This window comes from Ambystoma mexicanum, chromosome 8 (assembly GCF_040938575.1).
Source record: "Ambystoma mexicanum isolate Mex_15411 chromosome 8, UKY_AmexF1_1, whole genome shotgun sequence".
NCBI classification, from domain to species: Eukaryota; Metazoa; Chordata; class Amphibia; order Caudata; family Ambystomatidae; genus Ambystoma; species Ambystoma mexicanum.
The window spans coordinates 60,442,730-60,462,887 of NC_090929.1; the positions used below are offsets into that span (position 1 = coordinate 60,442,730).

At 55.1% G+C, this 20,158-nt stretch overlaps 1 protein-coding gene across 1 annotated transcript in view; it reads left to right on the plus strand.

The window, feature by feature from the left end:
- The first annotated feature begins 18,316 nt into the window (after positions 1-18,316).
- The window catches only part of AIF1L (allograft inflammatory factor 1 like), a 143,455-nt gene continuing 141,613 nt past the window's right edge, over positions 18,317-20,158 (plus strand). The window contains exon 1 of the mRNA XM_069609278.1: positions 18,317-18,785. Within this exon, the coding sequence (XP_069465379.1) occupies positions 18,761-18,785 (25 nt within the window). The 5' untranslated portion in view covers positions 18,317-18,760. The remainder of the gene's footprint in view (positions 18,786-20,158) is intronic.

The following is a 20,158-nucleotide window of genomic DNA, read 5'->3' on the forward strand; positions in this document are numbered from 1 at the left end:
CCAATGCTGCTCCCTGATGCTGTTGCATGATGACGTTCACTGATGCTGCTGCATGATGCTGATCCCTGATGCTGCTCCCTGATGCTGCTCCCTGATGCTGCTCCATGATGCTGCTCCTTGATGCTGCTCCATGATGCTTCTCCCTGATGCTGCTCCATGATGCTTCTCCCTGATGCTGCTCCCTGATGCTGCTGCATGATGCTGCTGCCTGATGCTGCTGCATGATGTTGCTGAATGATGCTGCTCCCTGATAGTGCTCCCTGGTGCTGCTACCTGATGCTGCTCCCTGATGCTGCTCCCTGATGCTGATCCTTGATGCTGCTACCAGATGCTGCTGCATGATGCTGCTCCCTGATGCTGTTGCATGATGCTGTTGCATGATGCTGCTCCCTGATGCTGCTCCCTGATGCTGCTCCCTGATGCTGCTACCTGATGCTGCTGCATGATGCTGCTCCCTGATGCTGCTCCCTGATGCTGCTCCCTGATGCTGATCCCTGATGCTGCTACCTGATGCTGCTGCATGATGCTGCTCCCCGATGCGGCTGCCTGGTGCTGTTGCATAATGGTGCTGCATGATGCTGCTCCCTGATGCTGCTCCCTGGTGCTGCTGCATGATGCTGCTGCATGATGCTGCTCCCTGATGCTGCTCCCTGATGCTGCTGCATGATGCTGCTGCCTGATGCTGCTGCCTGATGCTGCTCCCTGATGTTGCTCCATGATGCTGCTCCCTGGTGCTGCTGCATGATGCTGCTGCATGATGCTGCTCCCTGATGCTGCTGCATGATGCTGCTCCCTGATGCTGCTCCCTGATGCTGCTCCCTGATGCTGCCCCATGATGCTGCTCCCTGATACTGTTGCATAATGCTGCTCCATGATGCTGCTGCATGATGCTGCTCCCTGATGCTGATCCCTGATGCTGCTACCTGATGCTGCTGCATAATGCTGCTCCCTGATGCTGTTGCATGATGCTGCTCCCTGATGCTGCTCCCTGATGCTTCTACCTGATGCTGCTGCATGATGCTGCTCCCCGATGCTGCTCCCTGATTCTGCTACCTGATGCTGCTCCCTGGTGCTGATCCCTGATGCTGCTACCTGATGCTGCTGCATGATGCTGCTCTCGATGCTGCTCCCTGATGCTGTTGCATGATGCCGCTCCCTGATGCTGCTGCATGATGCTGATCCCTGATGCTGCTCCCTGATGCTGCTCCCTGATGCTGCTCCATGATGCTGCTCCCTGATGCTGCTCCATGATGCTTCTCCCTGATGCTGCTCCCTGATGCTGCTGCATGATGTTGCTGCCTGATGCTGCTCCCTGATGTTGCTGCATGAGTTGCTGAATGATGCTGCTCCCTGATGCTGCTCCCTGGTGCTGCTACTGGATGCTGCTCCCTGATGCTGATCCCTGATGCTGCTACCAGATGCTGCTGCATGATGCTGCTCCCTGATGCTGTTGCATGATGCTGCTCCCTGATGCTGCTCCCTGATGCTGCTCCCTGATGCTGCTACCTGATGCTGCTGCATGATGCTGCTCCCTGATGCTGCTACCTGATGCTGCTCCCTGATGCTAATCCCTGATGCTGCTACCTGATGCTGCTGCATGATGCTGCTCCCCAATGCTGCTCCCTGATGCTTTTGCATGATGCTGCTCCCTGATGCTGCTGCATGATGCTGATCCCTGATGCTGCTCACTGATGCTGCTCCATGATGCTGCTGCCTGATGCTGCTCCCTGATGCTGCTCCAATGGTGCTGCATGATGCTGCTCCCTGATGCTGCTACCTGATGCTGCTGCATGATGTTGCTCCCTGATGCTGCTCCATAATGCTGCTCCCTGATGCTGCTCCCTGATGCTGCTGCATGATGCTGCTCCCAGATGCTGCTCCCAGATGCTGCTCCCTGATGCTGCTCCGTGATGCTGCTCCCTGATGCTGCTGCATGATACTGTTCCATGACGCTGCTGCATGATGCTGCTCCCTGATTCTGCTCCCTGATGCTTCCCCATGATGCTGCTCCCTGATGCTGTTGCATGATGCTGCTCCCTGATGCTGCTCCCTGATGCTGCTGCATGATGCTGCTGCCTCATGCTGCTCCATGATGCTGCTGCCTGATGCTGCTGCCTGATGCTGCTGCCTGATGATGCTCCATGATGCTGCTCCCTGGTGCTGCTGCATGATGCTGCTGCATGATGCTGCTGCATGATGCTGCTCCCTGATGCTAATCCCTGATGCTGCTCCATGATGCTGCTCCCTGATGCTGCTCCCTGATGCTTTTCCATGATGCTGCTCCCTGATACTGTTCCATGATGCTGCTCCATGATGCTGCTGCATGATACTGCTCCCTGATGCTGATCCCTGATGCTGTTACCTGATGCTGCTACATGATGCTGCTCCCTGATGCTGCTCCCTGATGCTGTTGCATGATGCTGCTCCCTGATGCTGCTACCTGATGCTGCTGCATGATGCTGCTCCCTGATGCTGCTCCCTGATTCTGCTACCTGATGCTGCTCCCTGATGCTGATCCCTGAAGCCGCTACCTGATGCTGCTCCCGATGCTGTTCTCTGATGCTGTTGCATGATGCCACTCCCTGATGCTGCTGCATGATGCTGATCCCTGATGCTGCTCCCTGATGCTGCTCCATGATGCTGCTGCCTGATTCTGCTCACTGATGCTGCTGCATGATGCTGCTCCCTGATGCTGCTACCTGATGCTGCTGCATGATGCTGCTCCCTGATGCTGCTCCCTGATGCTGCTCACTTATGCTGCTGCAAGATGCTGCTCCCAATTGCTGCTCCATGATGCTGCTCCCTGGTGCTGCTGCATGATGGTGCTGCATGATGCTGCTCCCTGATAGCTGCTCCCTGGTGCTGCTGCATGATGCTGCTGCATGATGCTGCTCCCTGATGCTGCTCCCTGATGCTGCTGCATGACGCTGCTGCCTGATGCTGCTCCATGATGCTGCTGCCTGATGCTGCTCCCTGATGTTGCTCCATGATGCTGCTCCCTGGTGCTGCTGCATGATGGTGCTGCATGATGCTGCTCCCTGATGCTGCTCCCTGGTGCTGCAGCGTGATGCTGCTGCGTGATGCTGCTCCCTGATGCTGCTGCATGATGCTGCTCACTGATGCTGCTCCCTGATGCTGCTCCCTGATGCTGCTCCCTGATGCTGCTCCCTGATGCTGCCCATGATGCTGTTCCCTGATACTGTTCCATGATGCTGCTCCATGATGCTGCTGCATGATGCTGCTCCCTGATGCTGATCCCTGATGTTGCTACTTGATGCTGCTGCATAATGCTGCTCGATGATGCTGTTGCATGATGCTGCTCCCTGATGCTGTTCCCTGATGCTGCTCCCTGATGCTGCTACCTGATGCTGCTGCATGATGCTGCTCCCTGATGCTGCTCCCTGATGCTGCTACCTGATGCTGATCCCTGATGCTGCTACCTGATGCTGCTGCATGATGCTGCTCCCAATGCTGCTCCCTGATGCTGTTGCATGATGCCGCTCCCTGATGCTGCTGCATGATGCTGATCCCTGATGCTGCTCCCTGATGCTGCTCCATGATGCTGCTCCCTGATGCTGCTCCCTGATGCTTCTCCCTGATGCTGCTCCCTGATGCTGCTGCCTGATGCTGCTCCCTGATGTTGCTGCATGATGTTGCTGAATGATGCTGCTCCCTGTTGCTGCTCCCTGGTGCTGCTACCTGATGCTGCTCCCTGATGCTGATCCCTGATGCTGCTACCAGATGTTGCTGCATGATGCTGCTCCCTGATGCTGCTCCCTGATGCTATTGCATGATGCTGCTCCCTGATGATGCTACCTGATGCTGCTGCATGATGCTGCTCCCTGATGCTGCTCCCTGATGCTGCTCCCTGATGCTGATCCCTGATGCTGCTACCTGATGCTGCTGCATGATGCTGCACCCCGATGCTGCTCCCTGGTGCTGTTGCATGATGGTGGTGCATGATGCTGCTCCCTGATGCTGCTCCCTGGTGCTGCTGCATGATGCTGCTGCATGTTGCTGCTCCCTGATGCTGCTCCCTGATGCTGCTGCATGATGCTGCTGCCTGATGCTGCTGCCTGATGCTGCTGCCTGATGCTGCTCCCTGATGCTGCTCCCTGATGTTGCTCCATGATGCTGCTCCCTGGTGCTGCTGCATGATTGTGCTGCATGATGCTGCTCCCTGATGCTGCTCCCTGGTGCTGCAGCATGATGCTGCTGCATGATGCTGGTCCCTGATGCTGCTGCATGATGCTGCTCACTGATGCTGCTCCCTGATGCTGCTCCCTGATGCTGCTCCCTGATGCTGCTCCCTGATGCTGCCCCATTATGCTGCTCCCTGATACTGTTCCATGATGCTGCTCCATGATGCTGCTGCATGATGCTGCTCCCTGATGCTGATCCCTGATGCTGCTACCTGATGCTGCTGCATAATGCTGCTCCCTGATGCTGTTGCATGATGCTGCTCCCTGATGCTGCTACCTGATGCTGCTGCATGATGCTGCTGCATGATGCTGCTCCCTGATGCTGCTACCTGATGCTGCTCCCTGGTGCTGATCCCTGATGCTGCTGCATGATGCTGCTCTCGATGCTGCTCCCTGATGCTGTTGCATGATGCCGTTCCCTGATGCTGCTGCATGATGGTGATCCCTGATGCTGCTCCCTAATGCTGCTCCCTGATGCTGCTCCATGATGCTGCTCCCTGATGCTGCTCCATGATGCTTCTCCCTGATGCTGCTCCCTGATGCTGCTGCATGATGCTGCTGCCTGATGCTGCTCCCTGATGTTGCTGCATGATGTTGCTGAATGATGCTGCTCCCTGATGCTGCTCCCTGGTGCTGCTACCTGATGCTGCTCCCTGATGCTGATCCCTGATGCTGCTACCAGATGCTGCTGCATGATGCTGCTCCCTGATGCTGCTCCCTGATGCTGTTGCATGATGCTGCTCCCTGATGCTGCTCCCTGATGCTGCTCCCTGATGCTGCTACCTGATGATGCTGCATGATGCTGCTCCCTGATGCTGCTACCTGATGCTGCTCCCTGATGCTAATCCCTGATGCTGCTACCTGATGCTGCTGCATGATGCTGCTCCCCAATGCTGCTCCCTGATGCTTTTGCATGATTCTGCTCCCTGATGCTGCTGCATGATGCTGATCCCTGATGCTGCTCACTGATGCTGCTCCATGATGCTGCTGCCTGATGCTGCTCCCTGATGTTGCTCCATGATGCTGTTGCCTGATGCTGCTCCCTGATGCTGCTACATGATGGTGCTGCATGATGCTGCTCTCTGATGCTGCTACCTGATGCTGCTGCATGATGCTGCTCCCTGATGCTGCTCCCTGATGCTGCTCCATGATGCTGCTCCCTGATGCTGCTCCCTGATGCTGCTGCTTGATGCTGCTCCCAGATGCTGCTCCCTGATGCTGCTCCGTGATGCTGCTCCCTGATGCTGCTGCATGATACTGTTCCATGACGCTGCTTCATGATGCTGCTCCCTGATTCTGCTCCCTGATGCTTCCCCATGATGCTGCTCCCTGATGCTGTTGCATGATGCTGCTCCCTGATGCTGCTCCCTGATGCTGCTGCATGATGCTGCTGCCTCATGCTGCTCTGTGATGCTGCTGCCTGATGCTGCTGCCTGATGATGCTCCCTGATGTTGCTCCATGATGCTGCTCCCAGGTGCTGCTGCATGATGCTGCTGCATGATGCTGCTCCCTGATGCTGCTCCCTGATGCTGCTCCATGATGCTGCTCCCTGATGCTGCTCCCTGATGCTTCTCCATGATGCTGCTCCCTGATACTGTTCCATGATGCTGCTCCATGATGCTGCTGCATGATGCTGCTTCCTGATGCTGATACCTGATGCTGCTACCTGATGCTGCTACATGATGCTGCTACATGATGCTGCTCCCTGATGCTGCTCCCTGATGCTGCTCCCTGATGCTGTTGCATGATGCTGCTCCCTGATGCTGCTACCTGATGCTGCTGCATGATGCTGCTCCCTGATGCTGCTCCCTGATTCTGCTACCTGATGCTGCTCCCTGATGCTGATCCCTGAAGCTGCTACCTGATGCTGCTCCCGATGCTGTTCCCTGATGCTGTTGCATGATGCCACTCCCTGATGCTGCTGCATGATGCTGATCCCTGATGCTGCTCCCTGATGCTGCTCCATGATGCTGCTGCCTGATTCTGCTCCCTGATGCTGCTGCATGATGCTGCTCCCTGATGCTGCTCCCTGATGCTGCTCCCTGGTGCTGCAGCATGATGCTGCTGCATGATGCTGCTCCCTGATGCTGCTGCATGATGCTGCTCACTGATGCTGCTCCCTGATGCTGCTCCCTGATGCTGCCCCATGATGCTGCTCCCTGATACTGTTCCATGATGCTGCTCCATGATGCTGCTGCATGATGCTGATCCCTGATGCTGCTACCTGATGCTGCTGCATAATGCTGCTCCCTGATGCTGTTGCATGATGCTGCTCCCTGATGCTGCTACCTGATGCTGCTGCATGATGCTGCTCTCGATGCTGCTCCCTGATGCTGTTGCATGATGCCGCTCCCTGATGCTGCTGCATGATGCTGATCCCTGATGCTGCTCCCTAATGCTGCTCCCTGATGCTGCTCCATGATGCTGCTCCCTGATGCTGCTCCATGATGCTTCTCCCTGATGCTGCTCCCTGATGCTGCTCCCTGATGCTGCTCCCTGATGCTGCTGCATGATGCTGCTGCCTGATGCTGCTCCCTGATGTTGCTGCATGATGTTGCTGAATGATGCTGCTCCCTGATGCTGCTCCCTGATGCTGATCCCTGATGCTGCTACCAGATGCTGCTGCATGATGCTGCTCCCTGATGCTGCTCCCTGATGCTGTTGCATGATGCTGCTCCCTGATGCTGCTCCCTGATGCTGCTCCCTGATGATGCTGCATGATGCTGCTCCCTGATGCTGCTACCTGATGCTGCTCCCTGATGCTAATCCCTGATGCTGCTACCTGATGCTGCTGCATGATGCTGCTCCCCGATGCTGCTCCCTGATGCTTTTGCATGATTCTGCTCCCTGATGCTGCTGCATGATGCTGATCCCTGATGCTGCTCACTGATGCTGCTCCATGATGCTGCTGCCTGATGCTGCTCCCTGATGTTGCTCCATGATGCTGTTGCCTGATGCTGCTCCCTGATGCTGCTCCATGATGGTGCTGCATGATGATGCTCTCTGATGCTGCTACCTGATGCTGCTGCATGATGCTGCTCCCTGATGCTGCTCCCTGATGCTGCTCCATGATGCTGCTCCCTGATGCTGCTCCCTGATGCTGCTGCTTGATGCTGCTCCCAGATGCTGCTCCCTGATGCTGCTCCGTGATGCTGCTCCCTGATGCTGCTGCATGATACTGTTCCATGACGCTGCTTCATGATGCTGCTCCATGATTCTGCTCCCTGATGCTTCCCCATGATGCTGCTCCCTGATGCTGTTGCATGATGCTGCTCCCTGATGCTGCTCCCTGATGCTGCTGCATGATGCTGCTGCCTCATGCTGCTCTGTGATGCTGCTGCCTGATGCTGCTGCCTGATGATGCTCCCTGATGTTGCTCCATGATGCTGCTCCCTGGTGCTGCTGCATGATGCTGCTGCATGATGCTGCTCCCTGATGCTGCTCCCTGATGCTGCTCCCTGATGCTGCTCCCTGATGCTGCTCCCTGATGCTGCTCCCTGATGCTTCTCCCTGATGCTGCTCCCTGATACTGTTCCATGATGCTGCTCCATGATGCTGCTGCATGATGCTGCTTCCTGATGCTGATACCTGATGCTGCTACCTGATGCTGCTACATGATGCTGCTCCCTGATGCTGCTCCCTGATGCTGCTCCCTGATGCTGTTGCATGATGCTGCTCCCTGATGCTGCTCCCTGATGCTGCTACCTGATGCTGCTGCATGATGCTGCTCCCTGATGCTGCTCCCTGATTCTGATACCTGATGCTGCTCCCTGATGCTGATCCCTGAAGCTGCTACCTGATGCTACTCCCGATGCTGTTCCCTGATGCTGTTGCATGATGCCACTCCCTGATGCTGATCCCTGATGCTGCTCCCTGATGCTGCTCCATGATGCTGCTGCCTGATTCTGCTCCCTGATGCTGCTGCATGATGCTGCTCCCTGATGCTGCTACCTGATGCTGCCGCATGATGCTGCTCCCTGATGCTGCTCCCTGATGCTGCTCCCTGATGCTGCTCCCTGATGCTGCTGCATGATACTGTTCCATGATGCTGTTGCATGATGCTGCTCCCTGATGCTGCTGCATGATGCTGATCCCTGATGCTGCTCACTGATGCTGCTCCATGATGCTGCTGCCTGATGCTGCTCCCTGTTGTTGCTCCATGATGCTGTTGCCTGATGCTGCTCCCTGATGCTGCTCCATGATGGTGCTGCATGATGCTGCTCCCTGATGCTGCTACCTGATGCTGCTGCATGATGCTGCTCCCTGATGCTGCTCCCTGATGCTGCTCCCTGATGCTGCTCCCTGATTGCTGCTGCATGATGCTGCTTCCAGATGCTGCTCCCTGATGCTGCTTCGTGATTCTGCTCCCTGATGCTGCTGCATGATACTGTTCCATGACGCTGCTGCATGATGCTGCTCCCTGATTCTGCTCCCTGATGCTTCCCCATGATGCTGATCCCTGATGCTGTTGCATGATGCTGCTCCCTGATGCTGCTGCGTGATGCTGCTGCCTCATGCTGCTCCGTGATGCTGCTGCCTGATGCTGCTGCCTGATGATGCTCCCTGATGTTGCTCCATGATGCTGCTCCCTGATGTTGCTCCATGATGCTGCTCCCTGGTGCTGCTCCCTGGTGCTGCTGCATGATGCTGCTCCCTGATGCTGCTCCCTGATGCTGCTCCCTGATGCTGCTCCCTGATGCTGCTCCCTGATGCTTCTCCATGATGCTGCTCCCTGATACTGTTCCATGATGCTGCTCCATGATGCTGCTCCATGATGCTGCTCCCTGATGCTGATCCCTGATGCTGCTACCTGATGCTGCTACCTGATGCTGCTACATGATGCTGCTCCCTGATGCTGCTCCCTGATGCTGTTGCATGATGCTGCTCCCTGATGCTGCTACCTGATGCTGCTGCATGATGCTGCTCCCTGATGCTGCTCCCTGATTCTGCTACCTGATGCTGCTCCCTGATGCTGATCCCTGAAGCTGCTACCTGATGCTGCTCCCGATGCTGTTCCCTGATGCTGTTGCATGATGCCACTCCCTGATGCTGCTCCCTGATGCTGCTCCCTGATTCTTCTACCTGATGCTGCTCCCTGATGCTGCTCCATGATGCTGCTCCCTGATGATGCTACCTCATGCTGCTGCATGATGCTGCTCCCTGATGCTGCTCCCTGATGCTGCTGCAAGATGCTGCTCCCATTTGCTGCTCCCTGATGCTGCTCCCTGATGCTGCTGCATGATACTGTTCCATGATGCTGCTCCATGATGCTGCTCCATGATGCTGCTCCCTGATGCTGCTCCCTGATGTTGCTCCATGATGCTGCTCCATGATGCTGCTCCCTGATGATGCTCCCTGATGTTGCTCCATGATGCTGCTCCCTGATGATGCACCCTGATGATGCTCCCTGATGTTGCTCCATGATGCTGCTCCCTGGTGCTGCTAGATGATGCTGCTGCATGATGCTGCTGCCTGATGCTGCTCCCTGATGCTGCTCCCTGATGCTGCTCCATGATGCTGCTCCCTGATGCTGCTCCCTGATGCTTCTCCATGATGCTGCTCCCTGATGCTGCTCCATGATGCTGCTGCATGATGCTGCTCCCTGATGCTGATCCCTGATGCTGCTACCTGATGCTGCTACATGATGCTGCTCCCTGATGCTGCTCCCTGATGCTGTTGCATGATGCTGCTCCCTGATGCTGCTACCTGATGCTGCTGCATGATGCTGCTCCCTGATGCTGCTCCCTGATTCTGCTACCTGATGCTGCTCCCTGATGCTGATCCCTGAAGCTGCTACCTGATGCTGCTCCCGATGCTGTTCCCTGATGCTGTTGCATGATGCCACTCCCTGATGCTGCTGCATGATGCTGATCCCTGATGCTGCTCCCTGATGCTGCTCCATGATGCTGCTGCCTGATTCTGCTCCCTTATGCTGCTGCATGATGCTGCTCCCTGATGCTGCTACATGATGCTGCTGCATGATGCTGCTCCCTGATGCTGCTCCCTGATGCTGCTCCCTTATGCTGCTGCAAGATGCTGCTCCCAATTGCTGCTCCCTGATGCTCTTCCCTGATGCTGCTCCCTGATGCTGCTGCATGATACTGTTCCATGATGCTGTTGCATGATGCTGCTCCCTGATGCTGCTCCCTGATGTTGCTCCATGATGCTGCTGCCTGATGCTGCTCCCTGATGCTGCTCCATGATGGTGCTGCATGATTCTGCTCCCTGATGCTGCTACCTGATGCTGCTGCATGATGCTGCTCCCTGATGCTGCTCCCTGATACTGCTCCATGATGCTGCTCCCTGATGCTGCTCCCTGATGCTGCTGCATGATGCTGCTTCCAGATGCTGCTCCCTGATGCTGCTCCCTGATGCTGCTGCATGATACTCTTCCATGACGCTGCTGCATGATGCTGCTCCCTGATTCTGCTCCCTGATGCTTCCCCATGATGCTGCTCCCTGATGCTGTTGCATGATGCTGCTCCCTGATGCTGCTCCGTGATGCTGCTGCCTGATGCTGCTGCCTGATGCTGCTGCCTGATGATGCTCCCTGATGTTGCTCCATGATGCTGCTGCACGATGCTGCTGCATGATGCTGCTGCATGATGCTGCTCCCTGATGCTGCTCCCTGATGCTGCTCCATGATGCTGCTCCCTGATGCTGCTCCCTGATGCTGCTCCCTGGTGCTTCTCCATGATGCTGCTCCCTGATACTGTTCCATGATGCTGCTCCATGATGCTGCTGCATGATGCTGCTCCCTGATGCTGATCCCTGATGCTTCTACCTGATGCTGCTACATGATGCTGCTCCCTGATGCTGCTCCCTGATGCTGTTGCATGATGCTGCTCCCTGATGCTGCTACCTGATGCTGCTGCATGATGCTGCTCCCTGATGCTGCTCCCTGATTCTGCTACCTGATGCTGCTCCCTGATGCTGATCCCTGAAGCTGCTACCTGATGCTGCTCCCGATGCTGTTCCCTGATGCTGTTGCATGATGCCACTCCCTGATGCTGCTCCCTGATGCTGCTCCCTGATTCTGCTACCTGATGCTGCTCCCTGATGCTGCTGCCTGATTCTGCTCCCTGATGTTGCTGCATGATGCTGCTCCCTGATGATGCTACCTCATGCTGCTGCATGATGCTGCTCCCTGATGCTGCTCCCTGATGCTGCTCCCTTATGCTGCTGCAAGATGCTGCTCCCATTTGCTGCTCCCTGATGCTGCTCCCTGATGCTGCTCCCTGATGCTGCTGCATGATACTGTTCCATGATGCTGCTGCATGATGCTGCTCCCTGATGCTGCCCCATGATGCTACTCCCTGATGCTGTTGCATGATGCTGCTCCCTGATGCTGCTGCCTGATGCTGCTCCCTGATGCTGCTGCATGATGCTGCTCCCTGATGCTGCTCCATGATGCTGCTGCCTGATGCTGCTCCCTGATGCTGCTGCCTGATGCTGCTGCCTGATGCTGCTGCCTGATGCTGCTCCATGATGCTGCTCCCTGATGCTGCTCCCTGATGCTGCTCCATGATGCTGCTCTCTGATGCTGCTCCCTGATGCTGCTGCATGATGCTGCTCCGAGATGCTGCTCCCTGATGCTGCTCCCTGATGCTGCTCCCTGATGCTGCTTCATGATACTGTTCCATGATGTTTCCCCATGATGCTGCTCCCTGATGCTGCTGCATGATGCTGCTCCCTGATGCTGCTCCATGATGCTGCTCCATGATGCTGCTGCCTGATGCTGCTCCCTGATTTTGCTCCCTGATTTTGCTCCCTGGTGCTGCTGCATAATGGTGCTGCATGATGCTGCTCCCTGATGCTGCTCCCTGGTGCTGCTGCATGATGCTGCTCCCTGATGCTGCTCCCTGATGCTGCTGCATGATGCTGATGCATGATGCTGCTCCCTGATCCTGCTTCATGATGCTGCTCCCTGATGCTGCTCCCTTATGCTGCTCCCTGATGCTGCCCCATGACGCTGCTCCCTGATACTGTTCCATGATGCTGCTCCATGATGCTGCTGCATGATGCTGCTCCCTGGTGCTGCTCCCTGATTTTGCTCCATGATGCTGCTCCCTGGTGCTGCTGCATGATGGTGCTGCATGATGCTGCTCCCTGATGCTGCTCCCTGGTGCTGCTGCATAATGCTGCTCCCTGATGCTGCTCCCTGATGCTGTTGCATGATGCTGATGCATGATGCTGCTCCCTGATCCTGCTTTATGATGCTGCTCCCTGATGCTGCTCCCTTATGCTGCTCCCTGATGCTGCCCCATGATGCTGCTCCCTGATACTGTTCCATGATGCTGCTCCATGATGCTGCTCCATGATGCTGCTGCATGATGCTGCTCCCTGATGCTGCTCCCTGATGCTTCCCCATGATTCTGCTCCCTGATGCTCAGTGGGTGGTCTGTTCATGCCCCACAGTAGATCCCAGATTGTCTTTGCCTCTAAACTAGGTGGGGGATGCTTTGAAAGCAGCATCCAGTGCCCTCTGCTCACCATGGCATTGAGATTGTGTTCTAATATACACAGCGGAGCCTCTTTACTCACAAACCATGACCCCAATTCCCACAATTAATCATCTGGACAGGGCAGAGCGTGTCTGTGATTGTCATGGACCATTTGGTATTTCAGTCTTTGATTTAGTTGCTTTTAAAGTGATACTGTATTTGTATTACGAATGCTTCTTGTGCATTTCCAGTGCCTTTAGTAGCAAGGAAAAGAAGGGGGCGTGGCCTAACCGTGGTGTGGGGTGGGACCATCTGACAACTTGCTAGGCCACAACTTGCTGATCTCTGCATATATTACCTAAAAGGATTCCTGGCAGCGGACAGAGCCACATGTGTTCAGCCTTAATGGTGGGGCAGCCCCTCACGAGGCATTCCTTTAGCTAAGAGATGCAGCCATCACCCTCGGGTGACCAGGGCCAGCAGCACCACTAAAGCTGAAAATGTGAGGCCGCAGGAAGGCAGGTCTTTTTTCCAAAAGCCTTAAGCTCCTACGAATGAGTGGGAGCTTCAAGGCTTTAGAAAAAAAAGCTTTGGCTTCCTGTGGCCTTAACTTCATGTGGCCTCACCTTTTCTTACATAATGGTGTGCACTTGCCCATGGATGCCTCACAGGTGCCGAAGCCATCATTCTGGAGAAAATGTTTTTTTTTTCTAAAGCCTGACGCTCTCGCACATGAGCAAGAACTTCATGCTTTAAAAAAAAAACCCTTGTCCTTTAGCGACCGGAGCAGCCAGGGGACATTAGAGAGCCCCGGAAGGACCTGTTTCAGAACCATATTTCTGAGTCTTCCAGGGCGTGGCCCTGGTTAGCCCCCCCCCACTTAAAGATCTTGTCATTTCCCACTTCCCCTCCCTCTGATTCCATACTGAGGGCATATCGGACAAGGATTTAGAGTTCTGATACTATATTACCCTTCAGCCTGTGTACTTCCATTCCTCTCTGTGCCTGTGCGTGCTCACTGCCCTGAATGCCCCTGCCCTCCAGCCTGTGTACTTCGACTCTTTTCTGTGCCTATGTGTGCTCACTGCCCTGGATGCCCCTGCCCTCCAGCCTGTGTACTTCCACTCTTTTCTGTGCCTGTGTGTGCTCACTGCCATGAATCCCTTAGCCCTCCAGCCTGTGTACTTCCATTCCTATCTCTGTGACTGTGTGTGCTACTATCCTGAATGCCCCAGGCCTCTGGCCTGTGTACTTCCATCATTCTCTCTGTGTCCGTGTGTGCTCACTGCTCTGCCCTCCAGCCTGTGTACTTTCATTCTTCTCTGTGTGCCTGTGCGTGCTCACTGCACTGGGGCCCCTACCCCCAGCCTGTGTACTTCTATCCTTTTCTGTGTGCTTTGTGTGCTCACTGCCCTGAATGCCTCTACCCCCAGCCTGTGTACTTCCATCCGTCTCTGTGCCTGTGTGTGCTCATTGCCCTGAGTGCCTCTGCTCTCCCGCCTGTGTACTTCCATTCTCTCTTTGCCTGTGTGTGCTCACTGCCCTGAATGCCCTTGCCCTCCAACCTGTGTACGTTTATCCCTCTCTGTGGCTGTGTGTGCTAATTGCCCTGAAAGCCCCTGCCCTCCAGCCCGTGTACTTCGATTCTTCACTCTGTGCCTGTGTGCGCTCACTGCCCTGAATTTCCTTGCCCTCCAACCTGTGTACTTCAATTCTTCTCTATGCACCTGTGCGTGCTCACTGCCCCGAATGCCCCTGCCCTCCAGCCTGTGTACTTCTATCCTTCACTCTGTGCCTGTGCGTGCTCACTACCCTGAATGCCCTTGCCCTCCAGCCTGTGTAGTTCCATTCTTCTCTCTGTGCCTGTGTGTGCTGCTATCCTGAATGCCCCAGCCCTCCGGCCTGTGTACTTCCATCCTTCTCTCTGTGCCCGTGTGTGCTCACTGCCCTGAATGCCCCAGCCCTCCAGCCCTTCCATTCCTCTCTGTGCCTGTGGGCGTTCACTACCCTCAATGCCCCAGCCATCGCGACTGTGTAGTTCCATCCTTCTTTCTGTGCCCGTGTGTGCTCACTGCCTAGAATGCCCCTACCCTCAAGCCTGTGTGCTTCGATTCTTCTCTCTGTGCCTGTGTGTGCTCACTGCCCTGAATGTCCTTGCCCTCCAACCTGTGTACTTCCATCCCTCTCTGTGCTTCTGTGTGCTGACTACCCTGAGTGCCCCTGCCCTCCAACCTGCATGCTTTCATTCCTCACTGTGCCGGTGTGGGCTGACTACCCTGAATGCCCCAGCCCTTCAGCATGTGTTCTTCCATCCTTCTCTCTGTGCCTGTGTGTGCTCACTGCCCTGAATGCCCCAGCCCTCCCCCCAGCCTGTGTACATTGATTCTTCTCTCTCTGCCCCTGTGTGCTAACTGCCCTGAATTCCCCTACCCTCCAGCATGTGTACTTTCATTCTTCTCTGTGTGTCCGTGCATGCTCACTTCACTGGGGGGCCCAACCCCCCAGCCTGTGTGCTTCCATCCTTCTCTCTATGCCTGTGTGTGCTAACTGCCCTGAATGCCCTTGCCCCCCAGCCTGTGTGCTTCCATCCTTCTCTCCGTGCCTGTGTGTGCTCACTGCCCTGAATGCCCCCACCCCCAACCTGTGTACTTCCATCCTTCTCAATTTGCCTTTGTGTGCTCACTGCCCTGAATGCCCCTGCCCTCCAGTCTGTGTGCTTCCATTCTTCTCTCTGTGCCTATGTGTGTTCACTACCCTCAATGCCCCTGCCCTCCAGCCTGTGTAGTTCCATCCTTCTCTCTGTGCCTGTGCGTGCTCACTACCCTGACTGCCCCTAGCCTCCAGCCTGTGTGCTTCCATTCTTCTCTCTCTGCACGTGTGGGCTCACTGCCTCAAATATCCCAGCCCTCCAGCCTGTGTACTTCCATCCTTCTCTCCGTGCCTGTGTGTGCTCACTGCCCTGAATGCCCCAAACCTCCAGCCTGTGCACTTCCATCCTTCTGAACTGGATAGTCCAGCCCCTTTGATGAGCAGCAATTACCCTCGAGATGGATGGGGATGCAGACCTTACACATACATCAATAATACAGTCGACTCAGGAAGTTGACAAAAGGAAGACTGTTTTAATATCAATTATCTAAAGCAGGGAGCATAACGAACATCAACGCAAACGCTCGATCTTCAAAACTCAAAGTACTTTAAGAAAACACTGCACTTTTAGAAGCAAAATGTGTCATCAATTACATCTTAATCACATGTGTACTAACGTCATCCTACGTGGCAAACTACAAAAACGTACATGCATGGGCTATTGGTTCTGAGTGAACGTCTAAGTATATGATCCATACTAGTCTAAGAAGTGTAGCTATGTGAATGATTACTTAACATCAGGTGGGGCAACTAAGCCCTCCTCTAAAAATGACCACTATGAACATGACTAAATACATGACGTCCCATTGGTTTACACGCTATAGGACCCCTGAATACGCAGGTCTTCTACAATTGGTTGGCACTCTATCAATCTTCAGTACTTTTCCACCTACGTTAGCAGCCTACAGGCTGGCCATCCAGATGCTGGTGACGTTGCCTTAACTTTAGCTTCCGACCAATTAGCATATCAATCCATCATCACCTCAGTGGTCTATTGTCAATTAGGCCTTTGAACTTCATCCTTGAGAGTGTTCTTAGCTCTGAGAAAATTAGGGAGTGAGAAGCACAGTCTGCCTTCATGCGTAGCTGTGACCATCTCGTTCATCCAACTTCATGCTTCCATGTGACTAGAGACCATAAAATGGAGCCTTTTGTGTATTTAATATTCTGTTCTAATAGACCTCTGATGTCTTCCTTGTTATTTCATTCCTTTTGAACAGGAGGTTTCTTCTTTCACACGATTTTGTATCCAAAGTCAGTTTACTCCAGTTTTGATAAGACCTTGGCTTCTTGGCTCGCTTAGCCTTGCCTTTCACTGATACTCTGCGTGTAATTCAATTTCTGCTTTTTAACTGCGACACACTGAATTGAGGCCTTCTTGCTAATGTCCAACCTGCTATAATGCGTTTAGTGGAAACATCCATAATTCTCTCATTCCTATGTATGTATACGTTGGCGATTGCCGCAATCTATTTACTATAAGCGTAGAGCTAGCTTCACGATTACTTTGCTGCTTGTGTTTCATCTGCATCTGTACACATGTAAAATGGTTTGATATCTTCATCTGTTTCTGTGGCATACGTTTCTTCACCTTGAGCCCAAGATGTCACGTATTCTTATTGCTTTCTTGAAGCCTTATAGAATGTCTGCATTCTCTGGTCACTGCATCTTTATATGTACTTCATCTTCAGCTCCATGTAACATATACTTGGCAATAGCTAGTGATGCTACCATTCATCCTTGCCGCTTATTGGTTCTGCTTCTTCAGGGATCTCGTTCAGATGGCCATCATATTTCTTTGTATGCAGATAAGGTTTTCCCAATGGGTACCTTGGCTCCCAGATTCTCTTGGGTACTGGCCCTTTCAGTGGTACTAGACTGAGTCCATATTCTGCTCTTTGTCGATTCAGCTGTTCTGTATACGTCACATACTCTGGTTTCCAACATACAGGTAAAAGGGGAGAGTCGATTGAGGTGTGGGTACTTGGCTGCTTCTCTACACTTCTGTCTGTGCCTGTGTGTGCTCACTGACCGGAGTGCCCCAGCCCTTCTGCATGTGTGCTCGTCGGTCTCCCTGCACATGTCCTCCCTGCCTTCCTGCATGTGTGCTCATCGTTCTCCCTGCCCATGTCCCCCTGCCCTCCTGCATGTGTGCTCGTCGTCCTCCCTGCCCCTGCCCTTCTGCATGTGTGCTCGTCGTTCTCCTGCCCTTCTGCATGTGTGCTCGTCGTCCTTCCTGCCCATGCCCTTCTGTATGTGTGCTCCTCCCTGCCCTCCTGCATGTGTGCTTGTCGTTCTCCCTGCCCATGTCCTCCTGCATGTGTGCTCGTCGTTCCCCCTGCCCTCCTGCATGTGTGATCGTAGTCCTCCCTGGCCCATGCTCTCCTGCATGTGTTTTCGTTGACCTCCCTACCCATGCCCTCCTGCATGTGTGCTTGTCCTCCCTGCCCATGCCTTCCTGCATGTGTGCCCGTCGTTCTCCCTGCCCATGTCCTCCCTGCCCTCCTGCATGTGTGATCGTCGTCCTCCCTGCCCCTGCTCTCCTGCATGTGTGCTTGTCGTCCTCCCTGCCTTCCTGCATGTGTGCTCGTCGTTCTCCCTGCCCATCTCCTCCCTGCCCTCCTGCATGTGTGCTCGTCGTTCTCCCTGCCCATCTCCTCCCTGCCCTCCTGCAAGTGTGCTCGTCGTCCTCGGGCTGCCCCTGTCCTCCCGCCTGTGATCCCAGCGGTGCCATCCCGTGGCTTCCATCAGACCGATCTATGGTGCAACTGCGCCTTGTGTTGCTCATCCTCAGGGTACCTTTGCCAGCCCCTGCACTTGTTGGTCTGGTTTCCCAGTTTCCTGCAGGTGCGGGGAGCTCCGCGTTCCCGAGGCTTGGCCTGAAGACCGTTTCTTCCCGCCGCGCTCCGGCAGAGGGCGGCAGAGGCGCACGGATGAGCAATCGGCCTGGATGAGCCACTGGGATGGGCTGGGATGGGCTGGGCGGGGCGGCTCATGGAGACCAATAAGGAGGGAGTCCCGAGCCCTCTGCACAGGAGTCGCTTCAGTGCAGCGCCGAGCATCTCCACCCTGCAGCAAGGAGCCCAGCGCCTCAAGGCAGAGCCCAGAAGAGCGTGCACTGAAGTCGCCTCGAAGCACTCTGTGGAGCTTGCAGGAGCCGCGTCAGGTCACCTCTGGGGCAGGAGCTACACCTGGACTACTCTGGATACAGGGGGCACTCATCATCTCTGGGCACGGGAACCCCCCCCCCCCAGCACCTCTGGATCCAGGCGGGCGCAGCTGAGGACAGGAGCCCTGCGGGGGGCACCCATAGGAACGGGACCCAGCTCTGAGCACCGCACTTCACGCATTGTTCCCGCATTGCGATGCACTCTTCTGCACACCAGTGAAGAGCAGCGCCTGACCCCGTGCCCCCCTCACCGCATCTTCCACAGCCCCTGCAGACCCCCACCCCAGCGCCCAGGATGACCTCCTACCAGCGGCTACAAGGTAAGAGCCCCCTGACCTCGCGCAGACATTAGCTCCCGCTGCATTTCCACAGGGGGGAGGGGGCAAGAGGGGGAACAGGGCACCATTCAGGGTCCGAACAAGTCCCTCTTGTAAACTTCCTAAAGTTACCAGGCACCACGTGATGCTGACAGACATCCAGGACCATTCATCCCGCGAGTTGCATTCCGTCAGACACCCCGAAGAGTTCCAAGAGCTGCAACTGTCGGTGTGTGTGAGCAGACAGACACCCAGGACAGGAGCGTTCCTTCACAATGTCTCTGGGATGGCACCCCGGAGCTGCTGTTCAGTCCACTGGAAAGACAAACAAGGGTGTGCATGTGTTTGGTGTGTGGTCAGACGCGCAGGCGCATATCAGAAGGAGTTTCCTTTAAGGGCGCAAATGCTGGCCGTAGGCAGACACCACCAACCGTTACTTACAGACACATTGCGCTTCCTCCAGGACGAGTGTAGGCAGGTACCCACAAAGTACCCTTGTGCTGCAGACACCCGGGAATATTTTCCCGATGGCAGGTCTGTGCACAATGTTTTATGATATGATAACCATCGCAACACCCATAAGCCCTCCCCTGGGGTGTCTGACCGCGGGAACACAGTACAGGCATTTCCCACGGCCTGGGGTATCCTTGGGGACACAATCGATTTTTTAACAGTGGGAGGGGGGGTTGTGCAGACTCCCAGGGGGTCGTGAGGACTCCGTGGCCAAATATCCAAGAACCCTCCTTTCCGGCGTTTGTGAGGACCCCAGACTCTCTGTGGAGTGCCCGCGGCCAGACACCCCCAGCACGGGCTCCCCCACCCCCAGAGGATTCCAATATCTAAAACATTAATTGTTTCACTGTCATTGTCATCTGGTGGCATCGCTGCCACAGTTGCCGACTCCCGGATGTGTGTCTGGGCCCCCCAGGGGGAGCTCCCCGCGGAGTCCCTGCAGACACCCCAGGGGGATGCTTCTGGGTATCCTCGCACAGGTATCACACCAGGAAGGAAGCTCCGGGGAGGTCTCGCGGATTCCCCAGGGACAAATCTACCAGTGACATCACGCAGCGTCTTGCCGCACAGGCTTCTCATCGCTACTGTCTCACCGCCTCCAGTTCATCGATTCTCGGCTTCCTTGTTATTGTTTCATTGCCTCCCCATTTCACCGACTCACAGTTTCATCGAATCACTGTTTCATCGAGTCACTGTTTCATCGAGTCACTGTTTCATCGAGTCACTGTTTCATCGAGTCACTGTTTCATCGTCCCAGACGCAGCGTCTAAACGTTGTATTCTCTCTCACACTGTTGCGTTGTTTCATAAATGCCCCTGGCAGCTTGCTGGGGCTTTTCCCAATGCCAGGGTCGTAGGCGAGGA